This window comes from Rhinopithecus bieti, unplaced genomic scaffold (assembly GCF_001698545.2).
Source record: "Rhinopithecus bieti isolate Rb0 unplaced genomic scaffold, ASM169854v2 scaffold_21649, whole genome shotgun sequence".
Taxonomy (NCBI): Eukaryota; Metazoa; Chordata; class Mammalia; order Primates; family Cercopithecidae; genus Rhinopithecus; species Rhinopithecus bieti.
In genome coordinates, this window is record NW_016811584.1 from 3,514,812 (window position 1) to 3,532,539 (window position 17,728).

At 40.2% G+C, this 17,728-nt stretch overlaps 2 protein-coding genes across 7 annotated transcripts in view; one reads left to right on the top strand and one right to left on the bottom strand.

Annotated features, from left to right (window-relative positions):
- The first annotated feature begins 14 nt into the window (after nt 1-14).
- On the top strand, nt 15-10,279 carry KCTD6 (potassium channel tetramerization domain containing 6). 4 transcript variants are annotated; one of them, XM_017894233.1, is made up of 3 exons: nt 15-2,045; nt 6,348-6,417; nt 8,879-10,279. In XM_017894233.1, exons 2-3 carry the CDS (start codon nt 6,391-6,393, stop codon nt 9,563-9,565), a joined length of 714 nt encoding a protein of 237 aa, XP_017749722.1. In that variant the 5' UTR covers nt 15-2,045; nt 6,348-6,390; the 3' UTR covers nt 9,566-10,279. The 4 variants fall into 4 exon arrangements, with proteins under 4 accessions (XP_017749722.1, XP_017749723.1, XP_017749724.1 ...); XM_017894234.1 differs by lacking the exon at nt 15-2,045 and adding an exon at nt 5,320-5,338; XM_017894235.1 differs by lacking the exon at nt 15-2,045 and adding an exon at nt 7,542-7,650 and having other exon boundaries at nt 5,880-6,417.
- A 2,567-nt stretch (nt 10,280-12,846) lies between these two features.
- The window catches only part of ACOX2 (acyl-CoA oxidase 2), a 32,394-nt gene continuing 27,512 nt past the window's right edge, over nt 12,847-17,728 (bottom strand). For all 3 annotated transcript variants that reach the window (XM_017894197.1, XM_017894198.1, XM_017894199.1), the window contains 2 exons: nt 16,576-16,708; nt 12,847-12,997 (listed from right to left, as the gene is read on the bottom strand). In XM_017894197.1, the coding sequence (XP_017749686.1) occupies nt 12,935-12,997; nt 16,576-16,708 (196 nt within the window). In that variant the 3' untranslated portion in view covers nt 12,847-12,934. The remainder of the gene's footprint in view (nt 12,998-16,575; nt 16,709-17,728) is intronic.

Below are 17,728 nucleotides of genomic sequence, written 5' to 3' on the forward strand. Positions count from 1 at the left end.
GTGCCCGCGGCGGGGCCTGGGCGGGGGTTCCGGGGCCCGCCCGGCGGGGATGCGCGGTTTCTGCGGGCTCGGGTTCGGAGCTCCGCGGCGCGCCCCTCGTCCGGGCCCGGGGCATCGCCCGCCCTACCCCTGGCCGGGTCGGGTTTGTAGGGGTTTCGCTGGTGGGGCAGCAGCGAAGCACGGCCCGGACGGAGACATTCGGGGTGTGCTCGAAAATGATTGTTTTTGGGAGATGGCGCTTATTAGCCACCAATTGCCCTAGTTTAAAGCGTGAGGCAGGACTCAAAACCCTGGCTTTGGGATTTTCTACCCTGAAGAGACACTCAGATTGCAGCTGAGTTCTTTATGCCTAGATTTGTGTGTGTGGTGGCGTTTTTAATGCTTGATGTCAGAGGTGATAAATGGCTGTGGTAATGGGGAGCCCTGGCAGCACCTGCTGGGCTGACAGTGGTGGAGGCTGTGTCTGGGGGTGGGACGGGGAAATGAAACGTGACAGAGATCCTGTTTGGATATTCTGCTGAAGTTATCATGTTTCTGTTCAAGTATACCAGTTCTAGAACAAGTTGATGGATCCAATTTTAGGACTTTGTGATACAAGAGGTTTGGCTGGCAAAGTGACCTGGGATGACCCGGCTTGGCTAAGAATATTTAGGGTAGCCTAAGCATCTCTTCCATATCCCCCTGGCATGTTCTTTCTTTCGCTGTCACAAATGCCCTATTACTTGAATCATCCTGGGATAGGAGAGAAGCTTGGGGACAGCATGTAGCACAGTCCTGAGCCCAAGATTGAGATGTTTTCAAATGAATAAATATGTAGCTAGGAAGAGGAAAATGTTTTTGTCAGCAGGGTTGGTAGATTGAGAGAATTTTCTCTTTGGCCGAAAACCATCAGTCCATACGGATACTTGATTTTGTGCTATGCCTTAGATATGAACGGTGGAGTGGAGTGGTCAGGATAGCCATGGATGCCATCCCAAAGTTTTGTGATTTGAATTTTCATAAATCATATTTTAACCAAAGCATTACTACTTACAGAAATCTTAGGGTGAACCCTATGAATCCTTTAGTGCGTTTGGATTTTGATATTTGGGGTCCATTTAAAATGGAGTACATGTGTGTATTTGGATTCAGCTTTACCTTGGAGATAATCCTGAGTCATGCTTTAAGGAAGTTCCTTCTGAGATCAGGAGCTCAGAGGTTGGGTGATCTCTGGGAAAACTAGACACTCCCCTTTACCTGTATGTAGTTCTCCCTTCTGGAGCTCTGGGAAAAAGAGGACCCGGGGAGATTTGAAGCAAATTAAGAGGCTGCCTCCTCCATATTTGCCGTCTCCAGGCCAATGCTCTAAATTACTTGTGTTCACACTCAAGTTTTTCATGTTAACGTAGAAATTTTGTTTATGCTGCTGCCACTAGTGTTTTCACATTCGTCTAATACTTGCCAGTTTACAGATGGTTTTATATTCATGATCTCCTTTATTTTCTCCATTTCCCCAAAGAAGAAGCTGAGCATACAGAGTGATTTTCTCAGGATCTCATAATCAGTAACGGAGCAGAATTCGACTACAGGACCTCCCTGGAAACCTGTTCTCTTTCCTTGTCCTGATGTGTTACTCTTATAGGCCAATTTTTGCCTTTGTGTAGTGCCTAAATGGTGTAATTACTTTTGGGAAGATGGTATTAGCCCGTCTTATCTTTCGGAAACTGAGGGTTAAGAGGAGTGTTATGATTTTGTGACAGCTTTTTAATATTAGGTCACTTTTAAACCTGTAATTCCTCTCTTCTAGACCACATGGTTGAGAGAGGAGAAAGAGAAAATGATTACTTTTAGAGAAAAATCCATTTCTGCAGTGGTTTGGTTAAGGATAATCTAACACCATAATCACATTATCCTTGTATGCCTGGCTACTTGTGCTGGCCTGTATGTGAATGTTAACCCCAAAGGCTCCTTTAGATGTCGCTGAACTAGTTACTATAAAAAGTATTTCACTTTCAAACTCCCACATTTCAAGAAGAGCAAAACTCAGTACAAAGGCAATTTTGAAGGTAAGTATAGAAAGAGGGAATTTATTGAGTCTTTTCTGACTACCAGCCATGAAGGTTTCAGTAAAAACGCATTTTAAAGGGCTGCCTGGAAACTCTGGGAAGTCAGTAGTTGGAAGTTTTATTTTCATTGAAGTTCGGAGGTTTTATTGCAACATATAGGTAGTTATATAGGATTAGGACTTTTGCCCTGGAGAATTCTTAATCTATAGCAAGAATGATAAACCCAGAATATTTTTGTTAAGTTGGTTCATCATAACCATGAGGGCTGAAATTGCAATTCTGCAGTGATAGGGAGAATGCCATTTAAGGGTTCTTAGGTTACTTTTTTAAGTTATTAACTTACTGAATTGTGCATTCTTCAGGTATACTACTTTAGAAAATTAATATTTTCTTTTAAGGCTTCTGTAAATTCTTCAGTATGTGTTTTCTTAAGCTTGATTACCTGCTAACATGACACTGTCAGAATTTATACATTAGTCACAATAACTTTGAAGCTTAAACATGGGTGAATTTTCAGCACTGCTTTATATTCTTTGGGGATTGGTCGGTGTTGTTTTCATAAGAATTTTATTTGCATCAAAGGTTACATCTTTTCAGGTGAACTGATTTTACAGGGTCAGAGGCTTCTTTTAACTTTAGAGCTGTTTGTGCTTGGTTGCATTTGCTGTCTTTCAAAACTATCTTTAGTTTTAGTAGGGAAAGTCACTGTAAAGGAAAACTTTTTTCATTTTTCGTTGTTACCATTCCTGGTAGATTTTCTGAAATATTAGATATTTATTTGCTTTCATCAAGTAAAACCGGCCTATTTGATACCCATTTCAAGATCTTCCTTCTGCTGCCTGTCTTGTGGTCATTTAACTTCTCATTAAGCCCTCCACTGGAGACTGTGCCAGAAGGGAGAGAAGATGAAAAGCAAATGAATCATTCTGTAATTGTTAGTAGCTCTGGAAAATGATTTAGTAGAAGAGATTGAAACTATTCTGGAAATTCTTTGGGATTGTATTTCATTCATCTGCATCGTTTCAGAGATGTTCCTAATGGTTGTCAGTTCAGAATTCAGAAACTGATCATTATCCAGCTATTGGATAACAAGAAATTCGTGCTTTTTTGTTTGTTTGTTTCTTGCTGTATTTAAGCATCTCCACAGAAGATATTTAGAAGCCGCTAGAGATAAAATTTAAACTAATCAATACTGTTTTTTCCCTTTGAACTCTTTAATGAACAATTTGATTTCTTTAGACAGTTTAGTCATTGTTATTGGAAGTGACTAATAGTGACTTTGCTTCAATTTATTTTGGTGTGTCTTATACACAAGTATAGGAAGGCTTTTGGGTGCTTTTTAAGAAACATGGGCTGTAGATTCCCATAATTGCTTTCCTGAATTATTAAGCGTGAGCTTTCATTACATCTTTGTACCGGAACTTTTGCTTTTGCTGTGGAACAGATTCAGGGACAGCATCTAATTTTTTTTTTTTTTAGATAACTGTTCAAGAAGTTATCTTGTTTTGATTTAGCAGTAAAAAAGAAACAAGGGTTAATAGCGAACAGACTTTTCGTTAACGGCTGCAACATTGATGTCGGCTTTTTTCCTTGTCTTTGATCTTCTGTTTCTCATTGAATCATTTGGATATTCATGGATTGGAGTTCTTTATGTCACTACAGACAGAGGACAGCAGCCATTCATTATTCACACTAGTTGAATGGGTTCCTGCCTTTTTTTGGTGGCGGGGGAGGGCCTCAGGAAAATTTTTACAAACCCCTTATGTCTAGTTAGGCTGAGTTACTGTAAAATTTGTAAATAAAACCCTACTAGGTGGATAGGGTTAATAGATGGCTATAGAGAGTTTAAAGTTAATCTTTTTCAAGTTCTTGTCTCTTGAATTCTGTTCTTTCAATTTCTACCCTAGGAGGGGATTTATGGAAAAATCTAGACTAAGAGTCAGAACCTGCAACTTCTTATCTAGTTACTTCCCAGCTGTGGCGCCTCCAGCTAGTCACTTAATCTGCTTTGTTTCTCTGTTTTGCATCTTTAAGATGAGGATAGTAATCCATGCTCAGCCTCCTGGTAGCAGGAATGTTGTAGGGGGAAGAAGTTTTTCATGCCCTTGTCTTTTAAATTGTTTCTTCTTTCTAGAATCCCTTCTCAGGTTGTCCAAATTTTCTTTCAAGGATTCAACTGGGTGGGCTCTTCCCAGAGGTCCTCCATTTTCCCGTTTGAAATCTTGCTTTTCCTCTCTCGCAGGCCTCTGCTGGTCTATCTGTTATATAGCGCTTTGAATTCTGTTCTGTACTTCAGTCATTGCATGTTGCCTTCCATTATAGATGGAAAGCTCCATGAGGGCAAAGATTGTTCTTTTCCTCTTTCTGTGTATCCACATTGCACATAGGCATCCCCTCCACTCCATAGGTAACCCACAATAATTGTTGGTTGAATGAATGATTATTGAGGCTGTCAGGAATGAATACTTTGGGTGATGGGAAAATGCCAAAGATGAGCATCTTACCAGCACTTTTGGATGAGTGGCCTTTTAAATTGCTCAGTTGCTAATCTGTTGTTATCAGTAACTGAATCAGATCCTGGCAAGACAAATTGGCAAAGCCCATTTCTTGGTCCTGTTTACCTCGGATACTATTTGTGAAGCAAGTCAGAGGAATGAAAGACTGTCATAACAGTCTTGAATTTGACATTTGTTCCATTTCTCACCCCATAGCATGTGGAGGCCTATCTATATCCAGCTGCTGAGTGTAAAGAATAAAAACTGACTGCCCCATAGCCTGGTCCACATTTTAGTTTATGTGCTTTGAAGGATTTGCAAGGTAGAGAAATAGATGCTTCAGGCTCTGATTTCAGCCCATGCTGTGCTATGCAAATGTTCTCTACATGCCTGAGTGACCTTTTGAGAAAGAGCCTTTGTGATCTTCTATAGCCAGGGCTTGTTGTGGGAATTCTGTGCCAGATTCCTCTAAAAGTGGGAAAAGTGGATCTGTTAAAGGACAACGTAAAAAAGCTGGTGCTTTTCCTGGATGAATACCAATAATTCCATGTTTCTTACCATCTCTTGCCAGAGCTTTAGAAATTTGTTCTGCAGTTTGCTTTGCAGGTTGATTTGGGATTGAAGTGTGTGAGAGGGAACTGACTAAGGCAGTTCAGTAGCTGGGAGACTGTTTGTTTAAGTGCTTTTGAATTGTAGATAAAAATAAATTCACATTGGCATCATTAGTATCTGAGCATTTCTCAGTGTCTTAAGGCTGGCTCTCCATGAGTGCTGGCTGATTGAGTCTCATCGATATCGGTAAGGTTCTTTTTGCCCCAAATTGTGCTCTTAACAGTTTGGCATTTAAATCGCTATTTGTTTTAATTGTTGTACAAAGAGAATTACATCATTATTAAAAAACATCATTATTATTATTTTTTATATTATAAGATAAATACCATTCTGATGTATTTCTCTTGGAAAGGGATGCTGGTGTCCTGGGAGGTTTATGATTTTTGATGCTTTTACTCAGGTGATTGGCTTGTACAGCCGAAACACTGATGAAAAGGAGTTTTCCCCTTCTCCCTTTTCCTTTTTTCTTTTTTCTTTTTTTTTTTGAGATGGAGTCTCGCACTGTTGCAGGGGCTGATGTGCAGTGGCACAATCTCGGTTCACTGCAACCTCCGCCTCCTGGGTTCAAGTGATGCCCCTCCGTCAGTCTCCTGAGTAGCTAGGAGTACAGGCGCCCGCTACCACGCCCGGCTAACTTTTTGTATTTTTAGTAGAGATGGGGTTTCACTATGTTGGGCAGGCTGGTCTTGAACTCCTGACCTGGTGATCCGCCTGCCTCGGCCTCTCAAAGTGCTGGGATTACAGGCGTGAGCCACTGCGCCCGGCCTCTCCCTTTTTCTTAAATGACCTTTTTGGTGAGGACCATTATAGGTTTGTACCAGGATAAGGTTGTAGAGTTAATCATAATGTTCTCTTACATAAATTCTAAAAATTGATTTTCTAAGAAGAGAGGTAGAATTTGAATGACTGGGTTGCTTCCTAGACTCTTCCTCCTTCTCTTAAGTACCAGATAGTTCTTTCTCTGAAAATCTTCAGTCTCTTAGTTCCAGATGGGTTCTCTACGGTAAGAATACAGGACATGGAGGCCCTAGGGGAATGCTTTCTTCCCCAGATCTTTGCCCTGCGGTAGGTTTCAGCTGAGCAAGGACGAGTAGTTTTTCTGGTGTTTGGCCTCCTCTGTTGGGTGGAAAAAACCTTTCTTCTTTATGTTCATAGTTATATATGCTATCATATGTCTGTTTTTCTCCTCTTGAAGTTTCCCTGAAACCTGGGCTCTTGAAGACGCATCACTGGAGCAGATGGATAATGGAGACTGGGGCTATATGGTGAGTGCTTCTTGGAGATGCATTTTGAAGGCTGGGGAATTATTTTTGTGTGTACATAAGGTTAACTTATGTATTTTTAAGTATATCTTATAAGAAAAGAAAATTGTGAATTTGTGTAACCTCTCTGCTCCCTTTTACTTAGTTTAGATGTATTTTGGAGGTTGTTTTTGTCTTGCGTGGTGTTTTTTTTTTTGAGACGGAGTCTCGCTCTGTCGCCCAGGCTGGAGTGCAGTGGCTGGACCTCAGCTCACTGCAAGCTCCGCCTCCCGGGTTTACACCATTCTCCTGCCTCAACCTCCCGAGTGGCTGGGACTACAGGCGCCCGCCACCTCACCCGGCTAGTTTTTTCTATTTTTTTAGTAGAGATGGGGTTTCACTGTGTTAGCCAGGATGGTCTCGATCTCCTGACCTCGTGATCCGCCCGTCTCGGCCTCCCAAAGTGCTGGATTACAGGCTTGAGCCACCGCACCTGGCGCGTGGTGTTTTTAAAATTTTTATTTTATTTTTTAATTTTTTTATGTGGAGTCTTACCTTCTTGCCCAGGCTGGAGTGCAGTGGTGTGATCTTGGCTCACTGCAACCTCCACCTCCCAGGTTCAAGAGATTCTCCTGCCTCAGCCTCTCAAGTAGCTGGGATTATCAGTGTGCACCACCACATCTGGCTAATTTTTGTATTTTTAGTAGACATGGGGTTTTACCATGTTGGCCAGGTTGGTCTCGAACTCCTGACCTCAAACGATCCTCCTGTCTTTGGTGTTTTAATGGAAGCAAACTCAAAATGGATTCTCCAAATACTTTTTATAATCACTGGAGAAGTAACGTGATTTTTTATTTTTTAAAGTATGTTGCTCTGAAGACTCTTCATGAATAGTGGCTACAAAAGGATCTAGTGAGTAATGATAGGAGGATATTTTATTGTGGTTTGGGAGATTAATGGTTGAGAAAGTGCCTCTTCTCCCACTCCTTTTTTTGTGTGTGCATATGTCTCCCTATTTTTCTGTTCCTTTGGTGTGAGGTATATTTTACTTGCCTAGTACCTGAAGTCTCTTTCTTTTTTTCTTTTCTTTTCTTTTTCTTTTTTCTTTCTTCCTTTCTTTTTTTTTGTTTTTTATTGTTTTGAGACAGAGTCTTGCTCTTTTGTGTAGGCTGGAGTGCAGTGGCGCGATCTTGGCTCATGACTTTCCGAGCTCAGGTGATTGTCCAACCTCAGCCTCCCAAGTAGCTGAGACTACAGGTGGGCACCATCATGTGTGGCTAATATTTTGTATTTTTTGTAGAGACGGGGTTTTGTCATGTTGCCCAGGCTGGTCAGCAACTCCTGGGCTCAAGTAATCCACCCTCCTTGGCATCCTAAAGTGCTGGAATTACAGGTGTGAGCCACCACACCTGGCCTGTTTTTTCTTAAATAGTGTTTCTAAAACTGAAGGTATGTTTTTTAAGAGAAGCTTGCTTCTCAAAATTGAAGGTCAGATTGCAACATTAATGTTACAAAAGTGAATACACTATCAGATTATGAAATTTTATGGCTGCTGTTAGCTTTTGAGTATGTGATGATTTTTTGACTAAACTGTATATTTTAACTTAGTATTTGAAAGTATCACTTCCATGAAAAGTTACCAAGATTAAGTCTGCACAGTTTTTAATTTAATTAATTAATTAGTTAATTATTTTTGAGACAGAATCTCTCTGTGTTGCCCAGGCTGAAGTGAAGTGGCGTGATCTTGGCTCACTTGCAGCCTCTGCCTCCCGGATTCAAGTGATTCTCAGCCTCCCAAGTAGCTAGTACTACTCAGGCACTACCACGCTCAGCTAATTTTTAATAGAGATGGGGTTTTGCCATGTTGCCCAGGCTGGTCTTGAACTCCTGAGCTCAGGCAGTCCGCCTGCCCCAGCCTCCCAAAGTGCTAGGATTACAGCCATGAGCCACTGCACCCGGCCCAAATTTTTATTTTAAAAACAAATTTCATAGTTTATTCCTTTTGTTTGAAGGGGAAAACCCAAAGAAATATTGAAAGTAAATGTCTATATTATCAGATCATTTTAATTCTATCTTATGTTAAATTAAGTTCAGAAAAATGCAAGTCTTTAAAAAAAAATCAGAAAAAAATAAGTGTATTTTAGTGTGGCTTTTCCCTTCTCACAATATATTCTGACCTGAACATTCTGTAGATAATGGGCCTGAAATGATGTTGTTCTGGAAGTCAGTGCCCTGGATTCTTAGCATAAGTCTTTAGATAATTGGATTTATCCTTTTTTTTTTTTTCTTATTGAAAGCAAATGTTAGATCGCTTCTTCTGGGTGGGTTTATTGCTGGTGGTAAAGTCATTTTGCATTAGAGGATTACTAAATACATTATAGCCTGAAAGAATCTTGGGCTTTGCTCAGTATCACTTACTTTCTTAATTTGTCAAAGTTGGTATTTAAAAATTTCAGATGACTGATCATTTCTTTAAAAATTTCAGATGACTGACCCAGTCACGTTAAATGTAGGTGGACACTTGTATACAACGTCTCTCACCACACTGACGCGTTACCCGGATTCCATGCTTGGAGCTATGTTTGGGGGGGACTTCCCCACAGCTCGAGACCCTCAAGGCAATTACTTTATTGATCGAGATGGACCTCTTTTCCGATATGTCCTCAACTTCTTAAGAACTTCAGAATTGACCTTACCGTTGGATTTTAAGGAATTTGATCTGCTTCGGAAAGAAGCAGATTTTTACCAGATTGAGCCCTTGATTCAGTGTCTCAATGATCCTAAGCCTTTGTATCCCATGGATACTTTTGAAGAAGTTGTGGAGCTGTCTAGTACTCGGAAGCTTTCTAAGTACTCCAACCCAGTGGCTGTCATCATAACCCAACTAACCATCACCACCAAGGTCCATTCCTTACTAGAAGGCATCTCAAATTATTTTACCAAGTGGAATAAGCACATGATGGACACCAGAGACTGCCAGGTTTCCTTTACTTTTGGACCCTGTGATTATCACCAGGAAGTTTCTCTTAGGGTCCACCTGATGGAATACATTACAAAACAAGGTTTCACGATCCGCAACACCCGGGTGCATCACATGAGTGAGCGGGCCAATGAAAACACAGTGGAGCACAACTGGACCTTCTGTAGGCTAGCCCGGAAGACAGACGACTGATCTCCGACCCTGCCACAGGTTCCTGGAAACATGGAAAATACTGATTTTTTTTTTTTTAAATCACAGTGTGAGATTTTTTTTTCTTTTAAATATTTGTATTTATTTGAAGGCAGTGAGGACCAGAAGGAAGTTTTGTGCTTTGGCACACTCCTCCATGTTTTGTTCCCTTCCTCCTGAGTATGCATGTGCCTGTTCAGAGTCTCCAGATACCTTTTTTATAAAAAGAAGTCTGAAAATCATTATGGTATATAATCTACCCTTAACAGAGCTTTTCTTATTACAGTGCTAAAATGATTTCTGATAAAATGGTCCCTAACTCAACTAGAAGGCTAAAAATACAAGAATGAAAGAATAAGCAGAGTACTCATGATGCCTTTGAGAAAAATCAAAACATCATGTAGGGTGACCTAGTTTCCAAACCAATAAATAAGTAGTATTGTAATATTAAAGGAAAACTGTTCCAATCATTTAAAAGTACTTATTAAGTACTGCTTTTTACAGTTGTGACAACTGTTTCTTTCTATGCATATAAATCAAGGAACCAAATATCTGTAGCCATGGAAATGTCTGACTAGAAATATTTATATTGAATTCTGAATACAAAATGTCCCTGTGGTAGAAATCTTACTCTTTATGCCTGGTACAGTATAATTCTCAAGTGTACTGTCTACCAGGGAAAAAAAAAAAAACTAATAAATGAAATATGAAAATTAAGTTTGTATTTATTGATTATTATTAAGGGGAGAAAATCATACTCCTTTTCTAAAATATGCATTGTTTATATTCCATTGTTTACTGCCTGTAGCATATTTGTATTTAATTTGAGAGGACACAGTGGGATCTTAGGTTGCAGTTTATAAGAACTGTTGTGTCATTGAAGCAAGGATAGATGGAATTATTAATTTTGACTAAAAGGGTGCATATTTGAACAGTGAACATACAGTTTTTCATATTTTTCAAAAGAATTTATGTTGAAGATTACAAATTTTTCTTTAATTGCCCACTGTTCTATGACCATTATTTCAGTTTTCTGCTAAGCACAGGAACAAAATGACTCTAGCCCTTTATGCTCATGTTTTGTGGTGATCCATAAATGTATTTTGTTAACAAAGGTAAGTTTATTTCTGAAGAGAAGAAACAAACTGCAGTGAATGAAAGACCTAGAACAGTTGGAGAAATACACGTACTTTTATTTATTTCCCTGTAGTCTTATTTTGCGTAGTTCATTTGCTTCTATTTCTTGAAAGTAACTCATAGAAAGGTTATTTTAATTATACTGAGACTTCCTACTTTGTTAGACCACCGTATAAAAGGAAGTCATGTAATTTATTCCCTATTTTCTAAGGGAAGAATGGAACTCTGAGGCTGTGTGCCCTGGGGCAAGCAGGCCCCTCCTTTTCTCTTTCTCTCTGTGAGAATATTCTAAGGTTCTCTCTCTGCAAAGAAGATGACAGCACTTCCTTATGTCTATTTTTGCCCATGTCTCTGAAAATTTATTTTAAAATTTGACAAATGACCAACATCCAGAAACCTATAATTACCCTATTTTCACCATCTTCAAACTAAGATGTTATTGACAGGTTGCTGTGGTTTCAGTAAATCAATATACGAGTACAAGTTTATCATTTTGGAAAATTATCTTGTGTTTATTTATTTATTTATTTATTTTTTTTTTGAGACGGAGTCTTGCTCCTCTGTCGCCAGGCTGAGTGCAGTGGCCGCATCTCGCTCACTGCAAGGCGTCGCCTCCCGCGGTTCCGCCATTCGTGCCTCGCTCCCGAGTTAGCTGGGACTGACAGGCGCCGCACCTCGCCCGGCTAGTTTTTTTGTCATTTTTTAGTAGAGATGGGGTTTTCCTGTGTTAGCAGGGGATGGGTCTTGGATCTCTGATCCTCGTGGATCCCCGTCTCGGCTCGCCAAAGTGCTGGGATTACTAGGTTGGAGCCACCGCGCAGGCCTATTTATTTATTTTTGAGGACAGGAGTCTCACTCTGTCACCCAGGCTGGGTGGCAATGGCGTGAATCTTGGCTCACGTGCAACCTTCTGACCTCCAGGTTGCAAGCGGTTCTCCTGCCTCGAGCCTCCTGAGTAGCTAGGATTACAGGTGTGTTGCCATCGGTGCCAAGGCTAATTTTTGTATGTTTGGAGATGGGGTTCCCATGTTGAACCATGAACTCCTGACCTCAAGTGATTCACCTGCCCTGGCCTCCCGAAGTGCTGGGATTACAGGTGTGAGCCACTGCGCCCGGCCCAAGTTTTTTTAAGTTAAAAACTTATGAGGCCTCTTCTTTGTCCTGTTTATTGGAGATAAGTTTGCTTTTGGTAACTTTTCTCAAATTTACTAATTATTAACAATGAAATGATTGTTTATATGAGTAAATTAGGAAAAGTAGCCAGCTGAATTTTTTTTTGTTGCGATTTTACTTGTGACATTTAGAGTGTTTTGTCTAATTGGGTAATTGAAGTGATATGAAAAATGTAGCTTCATTGTATTTGGGTAACTTGAGACAGTTATGTCTTTTAATGAAATTTTCAATCATTTTCACTGTGGAAGAGTTGATTTTTAAAAAATGATAGTTGCATTCTTAGAGCTGTATTTTATTTAGATTACAGGAAGTATAAGCACTTAGGAGGATTGTGTGTGTGCATGTATGTGTGTCCTTTTAAACCCAAGGATAAGTGTGTGCTAAAAACACACTAACTAATGAGCCTATTGGCTTTTGCTAGATCTAAAGCAAAATCCTGGTATTTAACCAAATAGATGCTATAAATGGACAGTGGTGCGGTTTTACTGTGGGAAACTTCTTTCTTTTCTTTTTTGAGATAGTTCTTACTCTGTTGCTCAGGCTGAAGTGCAGTGGTGTGATTACGGCTCACTGCAGCCTCAACCTCCTAGGCTCAGGCAATCAGCCTCTCAATAGCTGGGACCACAGACATGTACCCCTGGCCAATTTTTTATAGTCATTTTCATAGAGGTGGCATCTCTCTATATTGCTCAGGCTGGTCTTGAACTTCTAGGCTCAAGTGATCCTCTCGTCTTCACCTCCTAATGTGTTAGGATTACAGGCATGATCCACCCTTCCACTGGAAAATTGAAACACATTCAGAAGTAGAGAGAATAGTGTAATGAACACCCATGTACCTGCCCATTGACCAGCTTCAACAACTATTCACTTTGGCTTTTTTCTCCTATGGATTATTTTGAAGTAAATCACAGATACTATTTCACATATATCACTTCAGACTGTATTTAAAAGATAATGACTCTGAAACATAAATATCTAATTTAAAATTTTAATGTTGCATATATGCCGTAGTACCATTATCACATGATGGTGCTGGTTGCTTCTTGAATACTGTTGGTTATTTCATAGCTTGGATCTCCAACTTTGTAATAGTGGTCTTATATATTCCTCATAGGCAGGGTTCTCCTGTTTGTAGAAAGAAACGCATTATTAAGACAGTACATTTCTGCCAGGATTAATGACTTTTACTTTCAAATTAAGTCTTTAGCTTCAAAAAGTAACATTACGTAAGATTCTTAATTTTAAAAATTATTTCTAAACTCATTTTGTGTGAACATATGGAGAAACATTTTTTCCAAAGGGCATCCTTCCTTTTCTCATGCAGATTTTAAATTGTGGATGCAGGTGGCCAATTAAAAACACAGCTTATCACTTGCTTTTGGAATTTAATACAAATAAAAGGCTTGACTCTTTGAGGCTCTCTGAAACTGAATATTAATCACAAAGCAAGGAACCAGATAGGGATCATATAAGCAGTATTCTAGGTCCGACTAGGTTATCTTTATGCTGTAATTCAGCGTCTTGATTCTTTGTTTCTAGTCTCATCTTTTATAATATTTACTTTGTGTGTGTGTGTATGTGCCTGTCTATACTAAAACTGTAAGCTCCTCGAACACTGGGCTTTTGACTCTTTTTGTTGTTGTTGGAGACAGGGTATTGCTCTGTTGCCCAGGCTGGAGTGCAGTGGTGCGATCTTGGCTCACTGCACCATCCGCCTCCTGGGTTCAAGCGATTCTCATGCCTCAGCCTCCTGAGTACCTCGGATTACAGGTGTGCACCACCACACCTGGCTAATTTTTGTATTTTTAATAGAGACGGGGTTTTGCCATGTTGGCCAGGTTGGTCTTAAACTCCTAACCTCAAGTGATCCACCTGCCTCAGCCTCCCAAAGTGCTGGGATTACAGGCTTGAGCCACTGCACTTAGTCTGGGTTTATGACTCTTGTTCTCCAGTATATCTTCAGTATCTAGAATAGTTTTTGGCACAAAGCATGTACTTTGTAAATATTTGTTGAATTATTGAATGAATGAATCAGTAGATGTATTTAATGCATCTAACTCCTACTTGGACAAATTTTACAATAGAATAATTGGGGAAAACAGGATTTTGTTTTGAAATTATCCCCAACGATTCCTCCCTTAAACCAAGAAAGCACATCATCCTGTCCAGGGATAAAGCTCAACACTGCCCCAGACAGAAGAGAGCTTCTCCTATGATTCTAAGATGTTTACCTTACTTAGCATAGCACTTTTCTTTTGGTAGAAAAATGTCAGTGAAATATATTCCTGTTTGTACTTTCATGTCTACAGGGTGTGTTTCAACATAGCTGCTCTTTTATTTAAAATATCTGCCAGGCGTGGTGGCTCACACCTATAATCCCAGCACTTTGGGAGGCTGAGACCAGCCTAGCCAACATGGTGAAACCCTGTCTCTACTAATACAAAATACAAAATTAGCTGGGTGTGGTGGTGTGTGCCTGTAATCCCAGCTACTTGGGAGTCAGGAGAATTGCTTGAACCTGGGAGGTGGAGGGTTGCAGTGAGCCGTGATTGTGCCACTGCACTTCAGCAAGGGTGACAGAGCGAGACTCCGTCTCAAAAAATAATAATAAATAAAAATACATAAAATATCTGCAGTGTGCCTTTTTCTATTAGTGCAAATGAGGAAAATGTCTCTTATTGCAGCTTCAAAATTATAGCATCTTTTAAGAGTAGGATTAAAAAATTATCCACAGCAGATTAAAAAATACACTTTAAAAGTGCTATTTTGGTGATCTCTAAAAGGAGCCAGAAATGTAAGATCATGTACGTTAGCAGGCAGCCTCATGTCATTTTAACTGACTGGAAGCAGTTCACAAAGGTCATTTGTAACTTCACATTCCCAAATTATCATGCGTGAAAGATCCACAGTGCTATACCTGTCACCTTTTTAGGAAGGTAATATAAGCTAGGATGACAAGAGTCTGTGGCACTGTGTATGCAGCAGATTCCTTCATCTCACTACGTAGGTCGTAAAACCATGTTCATTTATTCCATAAACGTGGAGTGTCTACTCCGTGATAGATCCCGGAGTTGGCAAGGTGAATACTCCTTTGTTGTTCACAGTCAAGTGGAAGGAGATAGAAGTGAATGGGATGAAGTGCATCAATGTTTTCCTAACTGTGTTGAGCCTCTGGGTCAGTCATTCCTCTCATTTAGATAAACATGTTCTCGTGTAGTATCCAGATTAAAGTCTTTTAAAATAAACATTAAAACCAAACTAAAACACAAGAAAGCCCCCTCCATTCTCTCTAGAGAAAACAGAATGTTTCCTGTGTTGCCAGTAAAACAGGTTTGAGCTATGTATGTCAGCATTTCTGACAGGTGTTATAGCAGAGCAGGTTTTTCTCTGGAGCTCCAAAGGGCATACATTTATCTTTAGACCATGGGAGGTAGTGTGGAGTGGGAGGACTGCTGTATTTTTATGCCAAGATTTAAATGTTAGAAGGTAGAGAGATCTAATCATTAGAAAAAGTAACACACTGGAAGTAGGTTAACTGTACTAAAGTAGTGAACATATATTGTTTATGTTTCCTTGAGTTAAAAGGATGTCTCTCTGGGGACAGGGAGTGACCAAGATGGGTTAGTTGTGTTGTAACTTTAGATAGTCATGTTAAATTAAGCCATGTGGTATGACAGGCTGCAAATTGTTAAGAACAAGTCTAACACCATGCTAGGTGTGAATGAAAGCCTGAGAGTTGCCAATTTGATGTGGTGTTAAGACACCTTTTCTGAAATTGGATCAAAGAGGTAAAAAAGAAAGCTTCACCACCTGAATGTATTGGCACTACAAAATTTAAAATAATCTGTTGTGTACCTATCGACTTTTTGTTTTGATCATCTATGTAAAATCTGCTATTAAATATTGGTTCCTCATATTCTAACTACAGGGTTTATTTCCCCACTCCTGTTAACATATTCACTGACATTTACAACTTTTCTCAAAGAGGCTCATGAGCAGAGAGCTGTGAGCATACCCTGGCCCTAGAGTGTTGGGACCTTATGAGTCCTCCCCATCTTCTCACTGTTAATGATGTAGAGTTCTGGTGTGCTCTCCTAGGATGGCTGGGGATTTTTTTTCATGACCCTTGTAATTGTCACTTACATGGCTTTCCTGGGCTACTGATGGCAGTGCAACAGCTTTCTTTGCTCCTTGGATTGTATTCCTTAGAGTGAAGAGGAGAGGGTATCATCTCTAGCAGGCAATCAGGTCTGAGAGAGACATCCCTCAAGCTTCCTACCACTTCCGAATACCCACTTTTATCTACATAAAACTGAAAGTTAAAAGGCTGAAAATAAGGTGGTTAAATCACCGCAGTGATTTATCTCCTTCTTTTTGTTACTTAAAAGCCAGTTTACCACTCTGTGTGTATGCCCTTGGGTCTGTCAAGCCATGATTTAGAGCTTGGGCCTTCCTCTTAACTCCCTTCACTAAGTTCCAAGCAGTGCATTTTGCTGATTACAATCCAGGCTCAGAGTTCCTGCCATGCCATACTGCCACTCCTGGTTTCTTTTATGTGTTCTCTAAAAATATTTTAAACAGACATGCTACGCCAAGTGATTGCCAACCTAATGGGAGTCAGTTAAAACAGGAGAACATGCAGGTGTTTTCACTGCCTGTTCTCTGCTTTCTTACATAATTTATAATGTGTTCCACTCAACTACCTGAGTATTGGTTGGTGACTTCTGAGCCCACTGGAACAGGCGTTCATAAACATTTCCATCATAACAGCCAAGTGCTGAATTTAAACACTCATCGGTGAAGTCAAAAGCATCAGTTAACAGGATGGCATCCTTCCTGGGATAAGAAACAAGAGTTTGTAAGTATTTTAGATTGCTCTTATGAATCAAACTAGTCTTGGATGGTGAATAACAATACCTAATTAGAGGTTGCATGATTATTTGCTTTTCAAACAATTCCGCATTTTTTTTTTTTTTTTTTTTTAAGTTTTTAGTTATTAATCAGTTATATATGCATAGTTTATAATGAAGTCAACGAGTTCCTTAAGGCTTGTTTAAAAAACAACATATCCGGCCAGCGCGGTGGCTCACGCCTAATCCCAGCCACTTTGGGAGCATGAAGCAGGTGGATCATTGAGGTCAGGAGATCGACACCATCTGGCTAAACGGTGGAAACCCGTCTCTACTAAAATTACAAAAAATAGCCAGGCATAGTGGGACACGTGCCTGTAGTCCCAGCTCACTCAGGAGGCTGAGGCAGGAGAATCACTTGAACTCCGGGAGGCGGAGGTTGCAGTGAGTGGAGAATCATGCCACCTGCACTCCCCAGCCTGGGCGACAGAGCGAGACTCCTGTCCCAAAATAAATAAATAAATAACCGGCATATTCCTGCCTGATTTTCCACTTCTTTCTCCTCAGAAGCAAATTTCAATCTTTTTTTTTTTTTTTTTTTTTTTGGATAGTCTCGCTTCTCCCAGGCTGGACTGCAATGGCGCAATCTCGGCTTACTGCAACCTCCACCTCCCAGGCTCGAGCCATTCTCCTGCCTCAGCCTCCCGAGTAGTTGGGATTACAGGCACCAACCACCATGCCCGGCTAATTTTTGTATTTTTAATAGAGATGGGGTTTTACCATGTTGGCCAGGCTGGTCTCGAACTCCTGATCTCAGGTGATCTGCCCACCTCGGCCTCCCAAAGTGCTGAGATTACAAGTGTGAGCCACCATGCCCGGCCGACAATTTCAGTCTTTTAGCTGATATTTCCGTATTTATCCGAATGTCAAAATATCTTGTTTATATTGCTGCTTGTTCATGGTTCAGTTTGAGATATTATCTGTTGATTCTTCATTCAAAAGGTAA

Bases quoted from the DNA above. Each gene is read 5' to 3' on its own strand.
- KCTD6 (XM_017894233.1), top strand. From the start codon at position 6,391: ATGGATAATGGAGACTGGGGCTATATG. The intron at 6,418-8,878 runs GTGAGTGCTTCT...TAAAAATTTCAG, and splicing joins ATGGAGACTGGGGCTATATG to ATGACTGACCCAGTCACGTT.